The sequence below is a fragment of the Chlorocebus sabaeus genome, chromosome 9 (assembly GCF_047675955.1).
Source record: "Chlorocebus sabaeus isolate Y175 chromosome 9, mChlSab1.0.hap1, whole genome shotgun sequence".
Classification (NCBI taxonomy): Eukaryota; Metazoa; Chordata; class Mammalia; order Primates; family Cercopithecidae; genus Chlorocebus; species Chlorocebus sabaeus.
This window is the reverse complement of record NC_132912.1, coordinates 125,132,653-125,154,835: the sequence shown is the minus strand read 5'-3', so window position 1 is coordinate 125,154,835 and position 22,183 is coordinate 125,132,653. Positions and strand designations below refer to the sequence as shown.

General features: G+C 50.4%; 1 protein-coding gene across 1 annotated transcript in view; it reads right to left on the bottom strand.

Moving 5' to 3' along the window:
• HTRA1 (HtrA serine peptidase 1) overlaps positions 1-22,183 on the bottom strand; it is a 52,489-nt gene that overhangs the window by 5,648 nt on the left and 24,658 nt on the right. The window contains exons 2-6 of the mRNA XM_007964297.3: positions 20,239-20,338; positions 19,609-19,813; positions 2,295-2,489; positions 1,785-1,817; positions 464-578 (exon numbers count right to left, since the gene is read on the bottom strand). Coding sequence (XP_007962488.3) covers positions 464-578; positions 1,785-1,817; positions 2,295-2,489; positions 19,609-19,813; positions 20,239-20,338 — 648 coding nt within the window. The remainder of the gene's footprint in view (positions 1-463; positions 579-1,784; positions 1,818-2,294; positions 2,490-19,608; positions 19,814-20,238; positions 20,339-22,183) is intronic.

Below are 22,183 nucleotides of genomic sequence, written 5' to 3'. Positions count from 1 at the left end.
ATAAACATCACACCGGCAAAGGCCTCAGCTGAGCCCCAGGCTCCAGTTGGGCAGTCTGCTGCCAAGCTCCCTGCTTGACTTAGGCAATAAACGTTTGTAGAATGATCTCCCTGAACCTGTTTTCTCATCAGCAAAATGGGACTAGTAATCCCTAACTGATAGGGCAAAAGAATTAAGTGACATACATAAATAAAGTGAAATAATGGACAGAAGTCACCTAGGATCATGCCTGGTACATATTAGACTGACTCAAGTGACATTGTCATGATCAGAGGAAAAAAATGGCACAATGTCTGTGACCTTCTACCAGGGATTTAGTAATGTGCATTGCTGTTCACTTCTGGATCGGAGACGGCTTGGCTAGTCTTAGGGACTGCCACTTTTCCCTCCCCCAGTTCCCAAAGGGCAGCTGAGCTTCAGGCCGAATCTCTGGAGTCCCCGGGGCTATGTGGGCCTTGCCTACCTTTGGCCTGTCGGTCATGGGACTCAGTGAGGAACTTTTTAATCTTATCAGATGGGATTGCAAAGGAGATTCCAGCTGTCACTTTCAAAGTGTTAATTCCAATCACTTCACCGTCCTGAAAAGCAAGAAGGACACGGCTTACTGAATCGTGAAGGTTTACCGGCAGGTACACACCCTAAGAGAATGTGCATGAGAGAAGTCACTGAGCTATTTCAGAGATTGAAGCGGGGAACTGCACAGAGGGGATCCCCGGGGGAGCAGGGAGAGAGGCATCAGGACACCCAGGCAGCGCAGGCCACGCGCAGCTGTGGAAGAATCGCACACACTCCAGGTCACCACTGGGTGCTCACCTCGCGGTAAGCACAGATAGTTTCAAAATGCATGATATTATTTGCTCCTGTTTCACAAGGAATATGTTTCCAAAGGCTCAGAGTCCTCTAGGTGGCTGCCTACACCTTCCTGCTTCTCTCATTTCTAATGATCTTAAGATGACTCTGCTGACTTGAGGGGGAACAACCCTAGAGCTTAGGGCTGTCATGCTTCATTACCCGCAAAGCCATCTCCACTCCATCCCCAGGGTGCTGCGGGGGAGGCGGAGGGCAGAGCTGGGAGCACAGCTGCCCCTCTGCTGGGAAGGGAAAGCTGCCAAGCGGGGATACATCGCTCCATGCGCACTTCCCACGAGTGCTGGGATGTCAGTACCTGATGCCAAGGCCTTGCTAAAGACGGACCCTACAAATGGCCACGGAGCTGCCCTCTATGAATGGCCCCGGAGCTGCCCTCTAGCGCTGATGGTCTATGTTCTAAGGCTTCACTTTTTCTGCTCAAGTATTTAAGGGTAGACTTAAATGATATCTTCGTGGGTGGGTAACTCCTCCTCATTCCAGCCAGGCCTTAAGGGAGGATTCCTGGCCAAGAGAAAGTGTGTATGAGCCCAGCCAGCTCCTTCAGCAGCCCAGGAGAGTTAATTTGGAGGAGGCACTTTCAGTGACCGGCCAGCACTTTTGGTGACCTTCACCTTACTCCTGCATTGGCCCTGAATTTCACGGTGTTTACCTGTAACTCTGAGACACAAGTGTGCTCTCTGGCATAACATTTCCAACCCTCACCTCTAGCCTGCCTTACTCTTTCCAGAAAAGATCCATAGGGTCATTTGCAAGCATGCAGTACATTCACAGAGCTCATTTTAAAGAAACTTGATAACACGCTTTGGCAAGCTTATGTTTGAAAAGACCCCCTGCGTCAAAAAACAAAACAAAACAAAACAAAAACAGCGTATACATAAATAAAAACAAACGACATAACGTTTAAAATACGTTACCAGGTTTACTAACGGGCCTCCCGAGTTTCCATACTGCAATTAAACAGAAATGGAAAGGTTACAAATTGTGTCATAACGTGGTCCAATCTATGTCCCTACCTGGCCATCTCCTGAGCACAGTGTCTACAGTGGGGGGCATGATTCTTCTCTGAGATTCATTCCCATTAACCTAATATTTTGCTGGAAAAAAATGACCATAACAATTTTCAGAAAGTTTTAGAGGTGCCGTAAATGGGGAGATTTTCTCTCTGAAGCCCAGAAGCCAACTGCAATCACCCTAAAGCACCCAACACAACTTCTTCCTCCTGGGAGGAAGCTGGCTGTCCACCTGCTCGAGCGTCACTGTCCCCACCGTGTGACCCCTGTCGTGCTGCTGGCACTAGAATCCACATGGCTTGGTCTAGTTCCATCCTTTCACCCAGACTACAAGAAAGTCAGAGACCGATGCTGACTCCTCTCCTCTGGCAAAACCCTGTCCCAAGCCCCACCCGCAGAGGGGCAGAGGCTCACGTTGATGATGGCGTCGGTCTGGATGTAGTCCATGTCTGAGTTCCGGAGCCCCAGCTCTTTGCCGCCTCGCTGGGTGGTGCTCACGATCCCGGTGGTGACTGTGTTTTGAAGGGAAAACGGGCTTCCGATGGCGACCACGAACTCTCCCGGCCGTAGCTCTGAGGAGCGGCCAAGCAGCAGGACAGGCAGCTTACCCTGAAACCACAATGGCTGGCATTGCTGAGTTTGTTCAATTTAACCAAATGGGTAAAAGCACAGATATCATGGAAAACAAAGCAGGGACAGTGCCGGGCCATTTGGAAACACCAGGCCCGGTGGGGAACTGAGCTCACGACTAACATCCCTTTGCTGCAGGCAGGACTGGACTTCCCTCCCACCCGTAATCCACACAATACAAGCTGTGTGGGAGCCAGTGAACACTGAAGCCGCACACACACCAAGGAAACCGTGGGGAGGGAACTGGAGGCGAAGTCGGGGTCTCATCAAATCTTGAAGCTATCAGCACAGACTCACTCTGAAACCTTGAGGCCAAGAGACAGAGGAAGATAACATGAATTTAGGGTTTGGGGTGAGACTGCCTGGGGCAGCCTTCGAGAACCAAGCCCCGGGAAGGATCCCAAGCTACAGGCGGTGAAACCTGCCCGGCTCATCATGTGCACACCCATCCTGAGGCCTGGAATATTTGGGGTGCTCTGTGGACAGGGAATTGCACTGACTCAGGTGCACGCCTATGCTGAGTACAGGGCCACATTGGTCAGGGGCATGGATGGAGCATGGGGACAGCAAGGCCTCCAGGACCCAAGACAGCAAGACCCAACAGGCGGGCCGTCTCTCCTCTCCTGAAAAGGCCCTCCGTCAGACACCTGTGCTCCCTGGTCTGGGAGGGCTAACTGACCAACTCCAGAAGCCCTGATCTCCAGTGTCCCACAAAGGCCAGGCAGAGCCAGGAGCCCCAAACAACTCTGCACAACAAAATGGAACAGAAGTCAGCTCCAGGGTCACCCAAGCCAAGGAGCTGGGGGGAACCACAGAAGGGCCTCCCTAGCTCTATCAGGGAAGGCATCGGCACCCCTTCCCTCTCTGCCATCCTCGGAGCCGAGCAAACCTCCTGAGTTCCTTCAGTCTTTGTTCACTTAGAACGAGCAGCTGCCCTGGAAAACATGGACCAGACCCAGAAAGCAGAGAGTCACTCCAGCCCTCTAGGGAACTGCAAATCCAGAGCCTCACGTTTGTCTATCTCAAAAAAGAAAGAGCCAGGGGACCAGTGGGGTGGGGCAGGTGGAACCAAGGGGTTACTTGAGCCATCTCCTCCACCAGGGATGGAGCAGACACCAGCTGATGAGGTGGGGTGACCACCATGCCCATTTAACAGATGAGGAAACTGAGCCTCCAAGAGTCTGGGTGACTTGAGACAGAGCAGGGATTGAAACCTGGGACTGAAACCGAAAAAACAGACTCTCTCATCCACTACACAGCGCCACATCATGCCACAAATATCCCCCAGCACATACTAGATAAGGAAGGTGCTGGGTGAGAGAGCTCCCGAAAGGAGAAAGGGATGTGAAGAAAGAGTCTAAGACCTAAAACTGACTATACAAGACTGAGGAGGAGGAAGGTCCCTCAGATCAGAGATACCAAGAGGACCAGGAGAGCACTGTCCATGGTCAAGAGCATAGACCTGGGGCCAGGCTGTGTGATTTAGATAGGGGCCTGAGCTTACGACCACTCAGGTCCTCAGTTTTCCCATCTGGAAAATGGGACTAACATACAGCTACCTCAATGGTCCACTGTGAGAACGAAGCAAATGAAGATCTGAACAGCTCTTTGAATACCCGCTGGCTCCTATAAGCATCATCTAGGTGTTGGTTTTGCTGTGAGCATCTGGGCCTGTGCAAATCCAATGGGGGGAACCACCAACCACCTTCCCACAGCCAGCCCATGTCACCCAGCCATGGTAAAGGTCTGCCCTGACAGTGGGTGACCCTTTCCCTGTGGGGTTGCCTGAGGCTGGAGCGTGCAGGGCAGCTGGGGGGAGACGCAGGCCTGCAGCATCCCTACTCGGCCCCATACTCACTTCCCACACTCCTCAAGCTCATCAACATCCAGCAGCACACCAGCAAGCTCAGCGCAGCCTGTTTACTCTGGGCCCGGGCCAGCAGCCCCTGCCAGGCATGACTTCAGCATTCATGGCGTGCAGGCAGGGCAGGAGGCAGGGCTGGGATGTGCACTATGCCATGCTGGGGGAGGTCCACCAGGGACACTGCCATCCCTTCAGGCCCTGGACTGGCTGGAAGGCCAGGCCTTTGAGGCCTTCGGGGCTGGGCTTGGGACAGGTAAAGGGATGGGGTGGCACAGGTTGCTGGAGCAGGGTAGCCTGGCTGCCTAAGGAGACAGACAGGAGGCAGGAGATCAAGCTCAACTCAGGAAGGGGGCCCAGCAGGCGCCTGCTTCACCACACATTGAAAACCCATCAAAAAGTTATGAGGCAGGGCTTGCTGTGGTGATCCTAATTCACATCTCACTTATCCCCCATCCTTACCACCCATCGGCGCCTCCTAGAAAGGGAGGCAGGCCCAGCCTGTATGTCTCAGGAGACCTCAGAAGGCAGACAGACCGAAAGGCAACTCTCCTTCCAGCTCTTCTTTTCCACCATCTGAGCTCAGGCCCAGAGGATGCGGCAAGGAGACAAACACTTTTGGAGAAGCTGCGAGGCTGGGGCGGGGGAGCCCCCGGGCAGGGAGGAGGAGACGGAGGCTGCAGGCTGCTTGTCCATGGGCGCTGCTCTCCATGCTCCTGGGGAGGGCCAGGCCTCCCGAGGATGCTGCCTGCTGCCAAAAATGGGGCCCAGAGCACCCCGCGGTTCAGTCACACTTGGGTGACCATATGGGCTTCGACAAGATGGACACCCATAATGTGAACCCAGGGAGTCTCCCTAGGAACCAGTCCTCACCTGAACACAGACGAGAAAATGTGGCTACGTAGTGGCCATTTAGGCAAAGGCTGCACCAATGGGCACCACCAGTGATCATCTCGTTTACGTTTTTATCCACTCAGACATTTCCTAGCTCATGTAGGGCAACCCTAAGACAGAAAAAAGCAAGCAGACACATGCGGCAAAGTGGGGAGGGGTCTCACATTGTAAACCCTGCATTTCTGTGAGAGGAATGAGCCTTTGCCTGGCAGGTGACAAAGTACTTTCATGGCACCCTTAGGAGTTGAGCTGTATTTTCCCCCCATTTTAAAGATGTGGAAACTGAGGCTCAGAGATGGGGGCACTCCTCACAGCCCATGGGAAACCTGGCTAAACAAGAGAACAGGCTTCCCAGCTCTCAGACCCACACGCCCAGTACACGTTCACCCAGAATTCCAATCACAGGCAGAAATCTTTGTAATGGAATGATGTGTTGCAGAGATGTTGACCAGGCCAGATTTATGGCTCTCCATGAGGTCAGACTGCCTTTTGGGGGTCACTGCCCCAACTCCCCACAGGAGCCACTGGCTGCAGGAGCATGGGGCCCCTCAGCTCATTCCAGAGCCAGGTGGGGCCCATTCTCAGCCGTGAGCCTTACCTCGAGTCTGTCTGCTCCGCAGCTATACCTCTGCTGGCCAAATTCCTACTCGGTAATTGAGCATTTAATTCCATAGCTGTCTAGACATCAGCTCCACAGGGGAATGTGGAGGAGATGCAGGACAGATAAGGCTGGAAGTGCACAGCCACAGGCGCCGTGAAGCCCCGTGGGGCCCACGCACTCTGAGTCCAAGGCCTCTGCACTGCTGTCCCCACGCTGGTTCCCGCGCCACCCACAGCAAAGCATCTCTGAGTCTCCCTTTAAAGCAGCACTGGCCACAGGCCGTCTTGAAGGTGGCAGCTCCTCTCCTTGGCCACTTCACCATCTCCCTGGAGCCCCACAGTGAGCCTAGAAGTAAACGGGGCAAACATCTGTCCTCCACTGGCAGATGAAAAGGCCAAGGGGAAGAGGAGAAGAAAGAGGGCACGCGAGTCCCACTCCTCATGCCAGATCCTCACACGGCTGAGGGGTGAAGAAAATGCAAGTGAAGTGTGGGCATGACAGCAGTGAGGGGGCAGAAACAGCCACTGCTGCTCTCCCAGAGCCCAGGCGGAGACCTCAGGCCCCACTAAAGAGCTTGTAGCTCAAGTTTGGCACAAGACCTTTGGAGACGACAGTCTTTCTGCAGTGAGCCCAGCACGGGCCAGTTCTCACAGTCTCAGGAGCAGGAAGCCTGGGAGGCCAGAAGAAGAGAGGGGGCATCTAGAAGGAAAATGCCCACTGGCCCCCAGCCTGCAGGGACTCACAATGCTAAAGAGTGTCCTCTCAACAGAGCCAGAAGTCTCTCAACAGAGGGACTTCAGGAAGACATGAATCCCCTAATGTCCTAGACAGCCACCCAGGGTAGATGTAGAAACAGCTCCAGTGAGGGTGTCAGAGTCCTGGCCATGGGCTCCCTGTCTCCCCACCGTATCTATGTAAATTACAAAGTCCTAGCCATAGGCGGGATGCTGAACAGGTAGTGGGAGTCATGCTAACACCTTGGAAGAGGCTGGTCCACAGCATGATTAAAGATGGCTCTTTGCATTCATGCAGATTACAACCAACAGACAAACAACAAGCAGGCCTGGCAGCATCGTTTCACAAAACACCACCTCCGTGAACGAGAACTCTCTCAACAACCATTGGTTGAGTGTCTCCTATGTGCTTGGTGTCAGGAACATCCGATTAAGAAAATCCGCCCTTGCCCTCTAGGCTTTTGCCTCATGGGCAGAGACACATACAAGCCACCAGGACACAGAGTGGAAAGAAGACACGATGGGCAGCTCAGCCCAGAGTCTTCCATAAGTGCCAAACACAGACCTGCACTAAAAATAGTTTGTGTATATCAGTTAGGGTGTTTTCAACTGCAAGTGACCAAAAAACCCAACTCCAAATGGAGTATGTAGAGTAGACAGGTGTCTACTCCAAGGGCTGGGTGGTGCCAGGGCGATAACCTGAAGGCTCAAAGACAGCATCAAGAACAAGGATCCTTCCTTCCCTCCATCCAATCAACCTCAGCCTGTTCTCACAGCCACAAGACGGCCACCACCATTCCAGACATCACATCAAGACGTGACTGCGACCGTGCTGTGGAAGCATCTCTTCAGAAGAGCAAAGTCCCAAAAGCGCCCTGGGGCCCTCCTCCTCACAGGTCATCAGCAGCATCCAATCAAGCAGCGACCTCAGCACCCATTGGAGGAGGGAACGTGGCCCCCTGACTGCACTGGACCCTGCGGATTTGCCTGATTCAGGAATGCAGTGGGGTCAGGGGTGGAACGAAAACAAACCCAGGGTTCTGCCAGCAGGGAAGGAAGTTGGAGGGTGGGCAACCATGAGTATCATCCAAAGCCTGGGGAATATGGTTCATTTTAAAAGAAGATCCCAATACCAGCACTTAACAGTGTTTAGAAAAGACTGTATAATAAGTTCATACTCCTTCAAGCACGTTTTTTGTTTGTTCATGTGTTTGTTTGGCGGGGTGGGGCAGGAGATGTCTGTTAATCTGCTTAAGAAGAAAGCAATGGTCACAGCAGTTCCGTGGTGGTGACAGGGAGGTTCAGGTGATGGGAACAGAGTCTGGGCAAGGCAGGGAAACCACTCCTAGTGCGCATGTCCAGCATCTTCCCAGAGCTTCTCCAGCTCTGCCAGGTATGCAGCCTTCAAAACCCACCACCCTGTGGACGGGCAGGATGGCTTCACAGCCGTTCTGCTGATGAGGAGACTGCAGGTCCCACAGCAGGTGGTGGTGGTACCAGGACTGGGGCCCTCCCTGATCCCAACCTCCGCTCCAGGTGTTCTTCTCCGCAGCCCACTCACCACCTCCCAGATGCTCAGGGCACACAGCGGCCAGCAGGGAAACAGCTGCCCTTGTGCCCTGGATCACTCCACAGGGACAGGGGACCAGAGTGGGTATAACACAGAGCAGGGCAAAGGAGAAGTTTAGGAAGAATCCAAGCAGGGGCCCACCATGAGAAGGGAGGGGAGGTCTGTGCACGCAGCCTCAGCTTTGGGGGTGCTACGTGTGGTGTGGGTTCCATAACTGAACCACAGATGAACCATAACTGCTGGAACTCACCCAGAGCAGAAAAGTTGGGCCTGTGCTGAGTGAAGCCCCCAGGCTGACAGCGCGCCTGCGCCTTGGGCTCATTCTCCAAGATCAACCAAGGTGGGGCAGAAGTGAAAACTTAGGCAAAACACCTATGTGTATATCAGTACATGTACATACACACACACACACACACACACACACACACATTACCCCCTCAGGCTCCACGTGTGCTGGGAGAACACTGTCCCAGATAGCAGGACATCAGGGCTGGGTCTTGGTCCTGTATGAACTCAGTCTACGACCTTGGCCCACTTGATCAGCTTCTCTGGGTTGCGGTTTTACCACCTCTAAAATTAGGAGTTGAGCCCAGTGATCTCCAATGGTCATCTCAGCTCTGACAATTAGCTGTTCTTTACAGAAAACCTGGTTGCTTTCCAAAACATCCATTAGCAGACAATAGTTAAATTGGTAAGATCCAAACAGGCAACAGGGTCCCTAATAAATCCCTTTTTTCATACAACTCCCCAGTGGGGTGAGATGATTCCCGCAAACTTATACCGCTGAAAGAGGAGGGGGGATTCCTAGAATTCTCCAGATGCTGGCTTGGCCAGTAATCTTTCATAGAGGACTGTGAAAAGCAATGACCTATCGGTATTTCAGCTTCCTTCCATTCAGGGTTCTGCCTAGTAGCACTTGAGTGCTCATTTAATCTCATTCCCTGAAGCTTGGAGAAAAGAAAAAAAAAAACAATAACAACAAAACCAAAGAAAAAATTGGCAACTCTTTTTCAACCTAATAAGCCAAGTCAATTACTTCTTTCTCGCCTTTGAAAATTACGAAGTGTTCCTGAGTTACAAAAATATTTTTGTTGCTGAATCTGCAGAATCCACTGCATCGTTTCCGGAGGCTGGGACTTCCAGGCTGGTCCTGTGTTGGTTCAAGTTTGCTTCAAAGGCTAACGCTGCAGCAACTGGCTGGGACTCAACTGAGTGATTCAATGTGCCTTCTGGAAACAGTTATGCTAACCTTTCATTTTCTTTAAAAAATATGCAATGGACAAAATAGCACATCCTCCATACCCAGCAAGAAGCAGTGCCATAAAACTTGCACGCCTCCTAAGGACAATCAAACCAGGCCGCAGAAGGGTTGTTTAGGGGGGATGTCAGCATCCAAAGACTTGCTTGAGAGAGTGAGCCAAGCTGGGTAAGGAGGGAAGTGAGCACATGGGCAGGGGAGGAACTGTGAAAAAGGGCGGGTCAGTGCACTGTGGACTCAGATGAACCAAAGATTTGCTGACTCGGGCTACCAGGGAGCAGGACCAGCAACAAAATTAGCAGAGCCCAGTGCAAAATGCAAATGCAGGCTCCTTGTTCATAAAGCATACAGAAAGCACTGTTAAAGGTACTAAAATATAAAGCTTTTTCCCTTCTTCCACATTCTGTCGCTCTCAACCTATCACACTGGTTTTGGTTTGCTAGTTATTGCTGTGGTTATTTACGGGACAGTGAGTGCAGACACTGGAGGCCTCACGACTTGGCCTCGTGCCCACCAACCCCTGGACCTCGGTTCGTGCCCTGGCTAGGGGTGGGGAAGTTGAGCCAAGCATCTTCCCTAAGGGCCCACTCCTCCAACACATGGGTAATGGATGACCCCAAGGACACTGCCACTTCTGTGTCAGGGTGCATTAGGTACCTGGATCAGGGTGAGAGCGGCTTGACCCTGCCCAGTAGCCCACAGAACAACCATGGCATCATCAGCCTGAGCCCTGCACCACTAAGATGTTATGCGGTGCCCAAGTTGGAACCTAGAACTGCCCTGTGCCTACACCCCTTCCAGGGATGGAGGGTAGCAATGATCGCTGCATAGAAACAGGGAAGGGAAGGTCAGGTGGGGCTGGAGGTCTCAGGGAACCAGGGATTGGGGAGGCAGTAGGAGGAATCCAGCCTAAACTAAAGCCCCAAGTTCTCTGAGCATGCTCCATTAGCTCATAGGACTTTATTCACAAAAATACAAATTCAAAGATAAAATTAAAACAGCGAGCTCAAGGCACAGGGCCTGTGAGTACATGGGTCACATGCCCTATGCAGCTGGCTCTTCCAGCTTCTCCAGCCAGGGAGGCCGTAGACCAGGAATTCTCCAGATGCTGGCTTGGCCAGTAATCTTTCACAGAGGACTGTGAAAAGCAATGACCCATTGATATTTCAGCTTCCGTTCAGGGTTCTCAACAGCTTCAGAACTCTTCCGTTCAGGGTTCCATTCAGCTTCCGTTCAGGGTTCGGAGCGGATGAGGAGGGGAGGTGGTGGGCCAGGACTGAGAAGCTTGGGATTCAGATTAGAGAAGGTGAAGGTTATCAGCGATCACAAAGTCAAGGGTGGTTGTGGTGAGCAGAAGAGCCAGGGCAGGAGGGATCTGCCAGATGGGCACGGAGATCCCGACATATACAGACTGAGAAGAACGGTGTGACCAAGTCGCCATCATGTTTCTCCAACTGACATGTGATTACTACTGTCTAGGGAGGGAAGTAGAGGAGGTAGGATGGATGGGAGGGCAGCAGGGTAGAAGGGGTTCAGGTGGGAGAGATCAGAGAAGTGGGGAGATGAAGGGAGAAAAAAGGAAAAAGAAAAGGAGAAGGAGAACAGAGGATAGTGTGCCATAACAGAGAGAGAGAGAGCACACAAATGAACAAAATGAAATGACTTTCCTCCTCAGTGTTTATGAACACCACCAAAATATTCAGTCTCCTTTACACTATATCAGATGTTTGCCATTTCCAACATTCCCTTACTCTTCGGTGTTTAAACCACAAAATGTCAACAGTGCTTCAGGGGGGCCCAACAGCTAATGAGTGTATATATTCGTGGCATCCAGAGGAGGAATAATATTGCCCTGGGCAAGTCTAACTTGTGTCTCCTCCATACATCAGCCACTTTGATCCGTCCCCTTTCATCCACCAACTTCAGGGTGGCTGATGCTGCTACAACAGCATGTAGCATGGCAGAATGCTCCATAAATATTTACAAAATCAATGAATAAGTAAATAAATGAAAGAATGAACAAGCCAGGTCTTAAAAGATACATTAGGATCTTAAAATTAGGTAATAACTGGGGTTAGCCAAGGCCTGGCATTTGGGTCTGGGTAACTGACTGGGTAACCGATGCAGCCTGCTTTTCAGCTGTCTGTAGGCTATAAAGCTCAGGGCTCAGGGAGGCAAAGGGAACAGCTTGTATCTCCAGGCTGTCATGGTGGGCAGGGGCTCAGCCCTACTCTATTTGGTGGGATCAGAGTCCAGCACACAGCAGCCTCTCAGCATCTGCTGAACTACACTGAAGGTACTCTGACTCCGCCTTACCTATAACCACATAGAGCTTCTTTGAGCCCCATATGCGGGGAAGTTGCCCAGGATGTAGTATTCTTTTCAGATTTATTTTAAAATGTTTAAAACATGTATAACTTCTTCTATATAAGAATAATTTGATATGGTCCATGACAAAGGGCCTTTTATAATAAGTTAATTAAACATATATTTATGACATAAAATGGGAACACAGGGAAGGCCAGTGGTTTCTGTGAGCTGCCTGGTAGATAAAGCAAAGAAAGAAATACCGTGAGTCACATGTTCCCATTATCAGATTCTGGTGCTTTGTTTAACCAAAGGAACTGTTAATTCACATGTTTATTAGGATAATTAGTCCTCAGTCCACCAGAAGGTCTTATTTCTCTCCTGCCACAGAAAGAGGTCTGGATGGCTTTAGGAAACCAGCTACGGAACTGCATCGATGCTGCTATGATTGAGAAGTGATCGTATCATTGTGAATCTTTGTGCTTTCAGACTCTTGGGAGACTGACTACTTAAGACATTGGAGCTTTCCGGAGTATGGGTAGGAACCCCAAAGAACCAGAACCAACAAGAAATGAGACAACACACAGAGAAACTAGCTAACCAGAAACTTGTTCTGGAGGGTTCTAATAAACTCACAAGGAAATGACAGTTTGCAATTAGTCCAAGATCCAGGTTCTGCAGGCTGAGCAGAAATGGGGAATTAAGCAACTCCACCTGCAACTCTTGTCACCCAGCTTGTTTCCTTGGCTGGCTCACACTGTCCTTTCCATCTCAGCTTAGATGTCACCCCTCAGATAAGATTCCCTGCCTACACTATCTACTATCTTTGCAGCCCGAGGCCTTCTACCCCTTCACCTGTTTGCTTCATGCACTGTACTTATTGCCATATTTACTTTACTTCACCTGTTTCCCATACTAGATCTTAAACCCCATGGCTTTGCCCACTGTGGCTGCATCCTCAGCACTTAACAAGTATTTGGCCAAGACAGATGTTCAACCCACATTTATAAAATCAGGGAATTAACAAGGAATCATTAAAAGAATGAACAAACTAGACCTTGAAAGATCCATTAGGATCTCAAAATTGGATAATTGCCAAATAGCTTGGAATTCTGACAAACTCCTTTCTACCAATGTCATAGAGAACTGGACAAAAATAAGGACTCCCTCTGCTATTGTGGCAAGACCAAAGCTTCATCTCTGAAAAAAAAACAAACAAAACAAACAAAACAAACAAAAAAAAAAAACCCCACAATCTCTGGCAAAAGAAAGGGCAAACAAAATCAGCTAATCAGCTTCTCTTCCTGCTCCCCGCAGCCACCTAGTGCTTCACCTCGCTTGGTTCTTATGAGCATTCCTGCCTCCAGCCACTTTCAGCTCCTCTAGGACAAGGTGTTAATTGCCTACCACTGGGGCTGGCAATTTTTTCCTATAAAGGGCCAGGAAGCAAATATTTTTGACTTCATGGGCCATGTGGTCTTCATCCCAACTATTTAACTCTGCTGGTGCAGAATGAAAGCAGCCATAGACTCTACCTAAATAAGTGAACATGACCAGGTCCCAATAAAACTTTATTTACAACAACAGATAGAGGGCCAGCTTTGGACTACTGGCTGTATTTGGCCAACCCTGGACTCTAATACTCTGTCACACACTTGATAAACTGTCAGATGGAACCGATTTGTATTCCCCCCTCAATGAAGAGGACAGGAGACATTCCTAAACAAATCCAGTCCCACCAACTTGGGAACTGCTTTTTCAGAACCATAAATAATAGTCTTAATCCAATTCCCTGAAAAGAGAGTGCCAGAGTGAAAAAAGCCATTACCATATTAAGAGAAAAATATAGCCAAAGAATTTCCTTGACAATCAACTAAGTTCTTGAATCCGGGCCAGAGAACACACAGGGGCTCCAGCTCTGAGAGTTTGGGGAACTGAAGCGTTTCCCATGCCAGAAGGAGCTGCAGTCAAGAGCTGAGGAGCCACATCCCCACCCGCCTCTGGACAAAGCCTGGCACAAAATAAAAGCCAGCTTCTACTTCACTGTCTGGCTTCACATTCCCTCATGAAATATTGATTCCTGTCCCCCTAAAAATGGTAAAAATCAATACAGTAATAGAAGCCTCATAACGTCAACACCGTCTGTGGCATCATTAGCAAATGCAGTGGTAGCCCTCGGAGTTCTCGGAGAAAAAGAAGAGACCACAAAATGCCCAGTACAGAAGGAGTGGGGGGAAAGAATCCAAAATGGAAAAACACAGAAACAAGACGGGAGCTGGGGCGGTGCGAAGTGCATTCCAGGCTCCCAGGCACTTCCTTCATGAGGATGAGTGACAGATGACCCCAGGAGAGGGCAGTGGGTGAGCCCAGGCCCTGTTTTAGCTCTGATTCGCTTTTGGACGAGCTCAGGCCACTGAGTCAGCACGTCTGACCCTCAGCTTGCCTGAGGAGAACCGGTGTGAGTCATGGCACGCACCAGCCCACTCCCATCCCCAGCCACTGCCACGTCCCGGGGGGCTGCCTGAACCCCCCTCACTCAGCTGACTCAGGAAAGATTCGCCACATGCAGGGCCAAGTTCCGGTGGCCTGGAGAAGAGCGGCCTGCTCAGCAGCTCCCAGGACATGTAAAAGGCTCCAGGGCCCTCACCCGCGGTGACTCCCATCTGAACTTGATGAGGATCAGGGGCGTCGGCCTCCCCGCTGCACCAGCCAGCTCAGCAGTAAGAGGACCCTCTGCAAACACAGCGGCCCCAGCGCCCAGAGGGCTCCCTGTCCAGCCACTTCAAACAGGTCTGTGGGCGCCATCTGGCCTGAAGGTGGCCGGGGGGTTGGAGGGGTGGCGCAGGCCTACAGGGGAGGGAGGGAAACCACCTCACAAGCCTCAACAAGGCCGTTTCCAAATATTTACCTGGTTGTTGGCGTCAGAGAAAAGCACCCACAGGAAAGCTCACTGTTTCCCCAGCGCTTTGCATTACCAAAGACCACAGACCTGCTGCAGCCCTGACAGGACCACATGTCCATCAAACTCCAGGCAGGCAAAGCGGGAAGGCAGGGGCATCTGCAGCCAGCCTGCTGCAGGGTCATTTCCTCATTGAATATAGGACGGAAGCTCAATGCAGGAGCCGCGGGTGCCTTCCCCTCAATTCCATCCACGTGGTGGGTGCCCTTGCTTCCTCCAGGGCAGACAGCTGTGAACATCCTACTCAGGACAAAGTTGCCAAGCACCTCCTACCTGAGGACCGATCAGCCGGATGTGTCCCCAACCCCGCAGTCTAGCTGCAGAAATGGACTTCATTTGACAAATGACTGAGGCGACTCTAAATTTTGATCAATAGACGAGGAGGGAAAAACCAAGAGTGGAATGCAGTTGTCCCTGGGGTGACGTGTCCCCAGAGTGACGTGGTGGGATTGAGGAGACTGGGGCATGGGGCGTCACCTCACACAGTGGGGTGGGGAGAGATGTCTAAGGCAGAATTTAATCAGAGGCCTGAAGGACGGGAAGGTTGGCTCCATGAGGAGCTGGAGAGGGGCGCTCCTAGGAGGGGAACAGCCAAGGCCCCAGGGGACAGCCCTGGCCTGTGGGAAGCAACCGAGCAGGGGGTGTCTGAGCAGAGCAGGTGAGGGCAGAGAAAGGAGGGGAGGAGGGGAAGGGGAGGAGGGGCGGAGGGAGGGAGGGTGCCCAATCAGATGGGGCCCTCAAGGCCCTGGTAAGAAGTTCAGATCTCTCTCAGAACCGCAGGAGATCTGCAAAGGCTATGTACAAGATGGGAAGGACATGATTCCAGAGACGCTTTTCTCCAAGTTTCTTAATCAGCACAGCTGGACAAACAGCTGTAACTAAAGTAACTTTCCCTCCTACTTTCTTCAATACATCCCATTACCTCTACCTTGTACTCCAGCCTGAAGAAACCAAACTGCTTTCTTTTCACTTTTCTCTCTCCCTCTCCCCACCCCTGCCCCAAACTGCTCAGGAAAAAAAAACCCATTGGGACAAAATGCCACCATTGGATGAAAGCTTGACATATGCTGCACACTGGCAGTGGCTCATGTCAAACACATTTGGAAAGAGTTTGTAACTAAAGCTGAACTAGTTTGCCCTCAAAGCTGCTTTCTATTAACATGTTTACACGCATACTGTCCCGACTTTCTGCAGCTGGGATTCCCTCCCCAGGCAGGCTGGCCACCGTCGTGGGTCCCAAGGAAAGAGGAGTTTCAGATTTGGGCAGAAGCACAGAAAGCGATGCCCAGCCAGGGCTTCTCCCCTCCTGCTTGGAGGGAGTCAGCAGGGCCAGCAAGAGGGGGCTGCTCTGTGAGCGTCTCCCAAGAGCTCTTCCGGGTCCCAAGACTCAGCAGGCAAAGTGAGCGCATATGTGTCTGCTCAGCAGCAAGAAGCAGAAAAGGAGTCATTTGGTCACAAGCCCAGAAACATCTCTGGCAACTTCAAGCCACTGGAGATGTGAGGGGAGCTCCAAGAATGGGAGGAAAAGCAGATATGAAACTGGACTCAGAAAGTGCAAGAACTCAGACAGTGCTGGGGTCTCAAGAGCAGGGGCTACAGCAGCTTCACCATGTTAGTCTCTGTGGGTGACATCCGGCTTCACTTTGCAGTTCCAGGGGGAGCCTCTGCTTGCCCTAACTTGGTCATGTGTCCACTCCTTGGCGCCAGAGGGTAGGACACCATGACTGACAGGCCCACCTATGCTGTCCGATGACGGACATGTGAAATGCTGGCTGCTGCTGCCAGTAAGGGGGGTAGGTGGGTGGCAAGTGGACAATGACCACAGATGTCCATGGTAATTTTTATTTCACTGAAAGTCTCAAGCATATCACATTTATAGCCGCGCACAGTGGCTCACGCCTGTAATCCCAGCACTTTGGGAAGCTGAGGCAGGTGGATCACCTGAGGTCAGGAGTTTGAGACCAGCCTGGCCAACATGGCAAAACCCCATCTCTACTAAAAATACAAAAATTAGCCAGGCATGGTGGTGTGTGCCTGTGGTCCCAGCCACTCAGGAGGCTGAGGCAGGAGAATCACTTGAGCCCTAGAGGTGGAGGTTGCAGTGAGCGGAGATCGCACCACTGCACTCCGGCCTGGGCAACAGTAAAACTCTGTCTCAAAAAACAAAAATAAAATAAAATAAACACGTTTATGAAGGACAATGGAGGACCCTCCAAGTGAAATCAGGATGCCAGGGGAGGAGCTGGGCCCAGATGATAAGCCACCAAGCTAGTCACTGGGCCCATGGACGCAGCAGGCAGTCTCACCAGCTTCACCGGGTTACTCTTAAGTGGCTTTGGGGGAGGCTGGGCCACAGTCTCATACGACAAGGAGCCATGTAGGTGATTTTCATTCCTCAAGCACAGTTTCTGCTGGTTCTGTTCTGCCTTCTCTGTTTTCCTGATCTCTTTCATCCTCTTTGTTATCCCTAAGATGACACAAAGCAAGGCCAGCCAGAGCCTCCCCCGAAATAACCCATCATCAAAACAAGGGAACAAAAGAGAAAGAGCTGGAAGAGATGCTGTTACTCTCCCTACTTCCAACTACTATCAGCAAAAAAAAGCAGTTTAGTCAGTGGAAACCAGTCTTTTGTGTGGTTGTCTGCAATTTAATATCCTTCCATTTCCAATTCCAGTTTGAAAAGCCACATCAGTTCAATTTTAAATTTCAAGCACCCTTTCTTGGGGGACTTGAAACACATGTCAAACAGCATGCTGCTGGCTGAACAGCGCAGCTCCCAGGACAGCAGGAGTCAGGCCAGACACACTCTGCAAAGCTTGTCTATTGAGATCGTTCGCGTCTTGCCAGGACATGCCAGGGATGACACGAGGAGACAGTCTCCACCTTGGCTCAAAATTGGAAAAGAATATCCCCCGGCCAGAAGCAGCTGCACGGTATGTGCCCACGCATTCCAAACACGAAGTTACTCAGTGGGGGCAGCGTCCAGGCCAGCGCCTTGCCTGCACACAGCTCATGCCCTGCTGCTGGCTGCCTCCCAAAGGCTCTGTGAGGCTGAACAGGCCCCACGCGTGGCCACAGGCTGTGCTATTCTGACTGGCTCCTTCCGGTGAGACTACCACATCCTGGATACCTTTCTAGCAGCCTGTTCCTAAACCAGATGCACCCACCTTCCCATGGGCTGTTTAAGGTCAAGCTGTCCCATCATTCCATGGGGCCAGCCTGTATCCCTCCAGCAATAGCCGTGGGCTTGGACACATTGGGAGCAGTATAGCCTGGCTGCCTTAGGAGGGCAGGGTCCTGACATATTTGCTGTGTGGTCTCAAACAGGTTACTAGACTTCTCTGAGTCCCTGTTTCTTCTTCTTTAAAATGGGGATAATACAGCTATGATGCAGATTAGGTGAAAAAGAATGAAGGCAGAGGCTGGCCCAATGATTCTGTGACCAATAAACACACTTTGAAAGATGAGTTGTTGCTAGAAATTCCACAGTGACCTAATAGAAATAACACACAACTGCAGCCTCACTCAAGGCCAGTTACACACACCGGACACAGACCCTATATCTACCCTGAGCCTCTTTGGCCGTGCCTGGCCACCCGGCCATAGAGAGGTTATAGGAACATCGGGGAAGGAGGGTTGTAAATGTGTTAGCTGGTGGTTTTCTAAAGACTGGCTGTAAAGGAGCCTGGGCTGGGCAGCAACTTGATGCCATAAAAAGACAGAGGAGACCCAGAATCCTACCACCCAAACAGCACACGCAGAGCTGTTTCCAGAAGGAGATGTACCCAGCATGCCATCCAACAGCACAAATAGCCTGATTAATTCTACACTTGTCTGGAATTACTCAGCCCACACCCAGGTAAAGGGAGGCAAGCAGAGGGCTGGACAAGAGACCCCAACTGGCTCAGTCTCTGGTCTTTTCCTTGGCCAGAGGCAGGATTCCAACCTCCTCTGATTGTTCCCTCCATCTGAAGTCCAGAAAATTACAAGGATGTGAAGAAACTAGAAACCACGCTTTCACTGAACATGCCACACAGCAAACAAAACCTCTCTCATCAAAGTGTGGAGTGGGGGTTTTTGATGAGTCAGTAAGAAATGGATATTGTCCCAGACATGAAGACTTTGCTAAGCAAATCAACAGCAAAAATGATTGCAAAGAGAATATTTAAATAGAAAGCATTTCAAATACAGCATTTCCGAGATTGATCTTGGTATGGCTCAGTTCTGCCCCTCCCCCCTCCAAAAAAAGCTGTATACTCAAATGATTATAATTTGGGCAAATAGTTCAGTCAACACCCTTTTGTAGGCAAGCCACGTGCACACTAGCATACTAAAAGCTCTGAGAAGGTCTGGAAAGAAGAAATCCATTAGCTCTGTTTTAACTCAAGGTTTCCAAGACGTATAAAGTATGGAATATTGTTCTGAAACACACCTCATTACCCTGCAAAACCCCAATTTGGGAGAGCTGGTTTGTTTTCAAAGTAACTGTTGACAAGTTAAGGATGGCTCAGTCTAAACCCCAGTAAATTCTATGTTCACTGTGAATGCATGACGTATCTGTGGAGGATAAATAAAATCTGTAACAAGGGTTGACACAGGATCGGGAACGGGAAGGAGACTCAATTTTCACTACTTACCTACTAATTTCTTTACAAATCTATTGCTTTCTTTGACAAACATTTAAAACATTATTTTAAAAACTTTTATCTGGCTCCTTACAGAAGCTCTCCTGAGCCCCTGCCTCTCCCACACGCCCAGGTCATACTCAGCATCTCCTCAAGGACCTCCTGTGACTGGTTTAGACTGGCTTCAGTGCCCCCTGAAAATCACCCGCAATCAGAGAGCTCTGGTGCCTTTGCCAAGGGTGTTCCAGGGCATCTGAGAACTCACCTCTGCAGGCGAAAACATACTCACCTGGTGGTCAATTTTGATTAGTGCAATGTCTGCTTTCTCATCCACATCCTTGATTTTGGCTTCATAGGTGGCACCATTCTTCAGCTCGACTTTGACCCGGTGCTTGTTGGTCACCACGTGGGCATTTGTCACGATCAGTCCATCTTCCGACACAATAAACCCAGACCCACTAGCCACCGGCACCTCGCGTTTAGAAAACGGAAGCCTAAAATCCAAAGGAGTACACACTTAAGCCTGCAACACCTTAAAATGAACGCTTCAACACATTGATTAATGAATGGGTTCTGCAACAGCAACACACACGTAGCAATCGCTCCTTTATATATCGGGCTTAACATTTAAAAACTAAACAACCTGCCAATTTTTTGCGTGCATCAAACAATTCCACTTACAAAATATTCTTAGAGAATCTCTTCAGAGCCCGAGGTTCTTTAAACATTTAGAAGGGTTAAGACTGTAGATTCATAGAGTCGAATAGGGCAAATGTTCGAAGGGAGACACACTTATCTTAAAGTAGGAAGATATTCAGTGACACTTTGACACTTTAATGCATCTCAAAAAGAGCTCTCATGTTTTGCTAGTGGCGGTGAAAGCTTCAGAGGTTATAGGAAAAAGGAAGGCTCTCTTTACTTGCGAAACAATTCAATATGAACCACGGCAGGGGCGATCTTCTCCACCACGTCCGCAATAAAGTTATATTTATGGCGCAAACTATTGGGATCTTCCTGCCCTGAGAACAAAAGCAAAGAATAGATACTTAATGATACTCTGCTGTGGTCACCTAGAGAAAGACAGGGGTTAGAGGAAGCCAAAATGCATGCTCAGCCTTTGGAATTCTGAAGGCGGAGTGAGCACAGTTCCCCCACCTGGGCTCAGCTGCAAATGTCCATCAAACTCCCAAGGGAATGCCCACCCAAGTAAGGCAGTAAAATCCACTCATGATAACCTCTTTGCTCAGGTTCTCTGCTCTCAACAGAGTCACCACAAAATCACCTCTGCTCTGGTGTCAAGCAGAGGCACCAGCAAATGCTTCTACCTCACACCAGCCTTTCTAAGAAGCTGATGGCCCAAGTTTTTTTTGTTGTTGTTTGTTTGTGTTGTTGTTTGTTTGTTTGTTTTCTTTTTGAGATGGAGTCACGCTCTGTTGCCCAGGCTGGAGTGCAATGGCACAATCTTGGCTCACTGCAACCTCCACCTCCTGGGTTCAAGCGATTCTTCTGCCTCAGCCTACTGAGTAGCTGGGATTACAGGCACCCACCACCATGCCTGACTAATTTTTGTATTTTTAGTAGAGACAGGGTTTCACCATGTTGGCCAGGCTGGTCTCGAACTCCTGACCTCAGGTGATCCACCTGCCTCAGCCTCTCAAAGTGCTAGGATTATAGGCGTGAGCCACCGCAAGGGTCCCTTTGTGATGTGGTATCACCCTCTGCCTGCGTCCCGTCCCTGAGTCCCCACCATTACAAAGAAGCAACCCTCCTGAGAAACACCGCAGGAGCGAAGGAGCGCCGGGGCTTTTCTCTAGGAGAGGCTCACCAGATGGGTAGATCTGAGATTATTACGAAGAAACATGAAGGCAAAGGGGCAGCTCCTATCTTTCCCACTGACACCCCAAGGCAAGCTAAGGCCATCATCCATCCCCAAAGCAGTTTCCACCATGCCTTAACCACACGTTCCAACCCTGCCCGGGACATCCCAGACAAAAGGCATAAGAGGTGCCTTAAGACTGTGGGTGAGAAAAAGAGAAAAATCAAACAACCGTAATGCTTTATACCTACAGTCATGCACCACATAACATTTCAGCCAACCGCGGACCATAACGCCATTGTTTTTACTGTACCTTTTCTGTGTTTGGATACACAAATACTCACCATTGTTACAACTGCCTACAGTATTCAGTACAGTAACCTACTGTACAGGCATGCAGCCTAGAAACAACAGGGTCTACCATCTGGCCTAGGTGTGTAGTGGGCTATGCTGTCTAGGTTTGATAGGCGCACTCTGTAACATTCCCACAGTGATGAAATCGCCTAACGATGCATTTCTCAGAACGTATCCCTGTCACTTAGTGGTGCATGACCGTTTATACTACAGTGAGTGGCCCCACGCGGTGGGCGTTTCCAAAGCTACTTTCAACAAAGCTGTCACATGTCCCGATGTGAGGCTCTCACCCAGCAGGGCTAAAAGTTAGTTTCCATCAACCAGAGGCACACACCCAAGGTAACCGATTCAGAAACAGGCTGCTAGAGATTCAGGGTTCTGGGCTCCCATTTTGGCGGCACGGGTGGTGGCAGAGGCAGTGTGTCCATGGAAGTGCACCCTTAGCCTACTACTCCGGCTCCTAATCTCTGCCACCTGCTGCTACCTCTTAACAAGTCTGCTCAAGCAGGCTGGAGGGCTTCCAGGCTGGTCTGCAGCTAACAGCCATGCACCCCATTCTTCCCCCTTGGAGTAGCTCAGTGCTGCACAAGCAGGCTCCAGGGACCCGCACTCCTTTGTTAGCTGCTCGCTACAAATTGACAGGAAGTTTTGGAAACTTTCACAGCAATTTCACATGATAATCTTATGTCTGTTG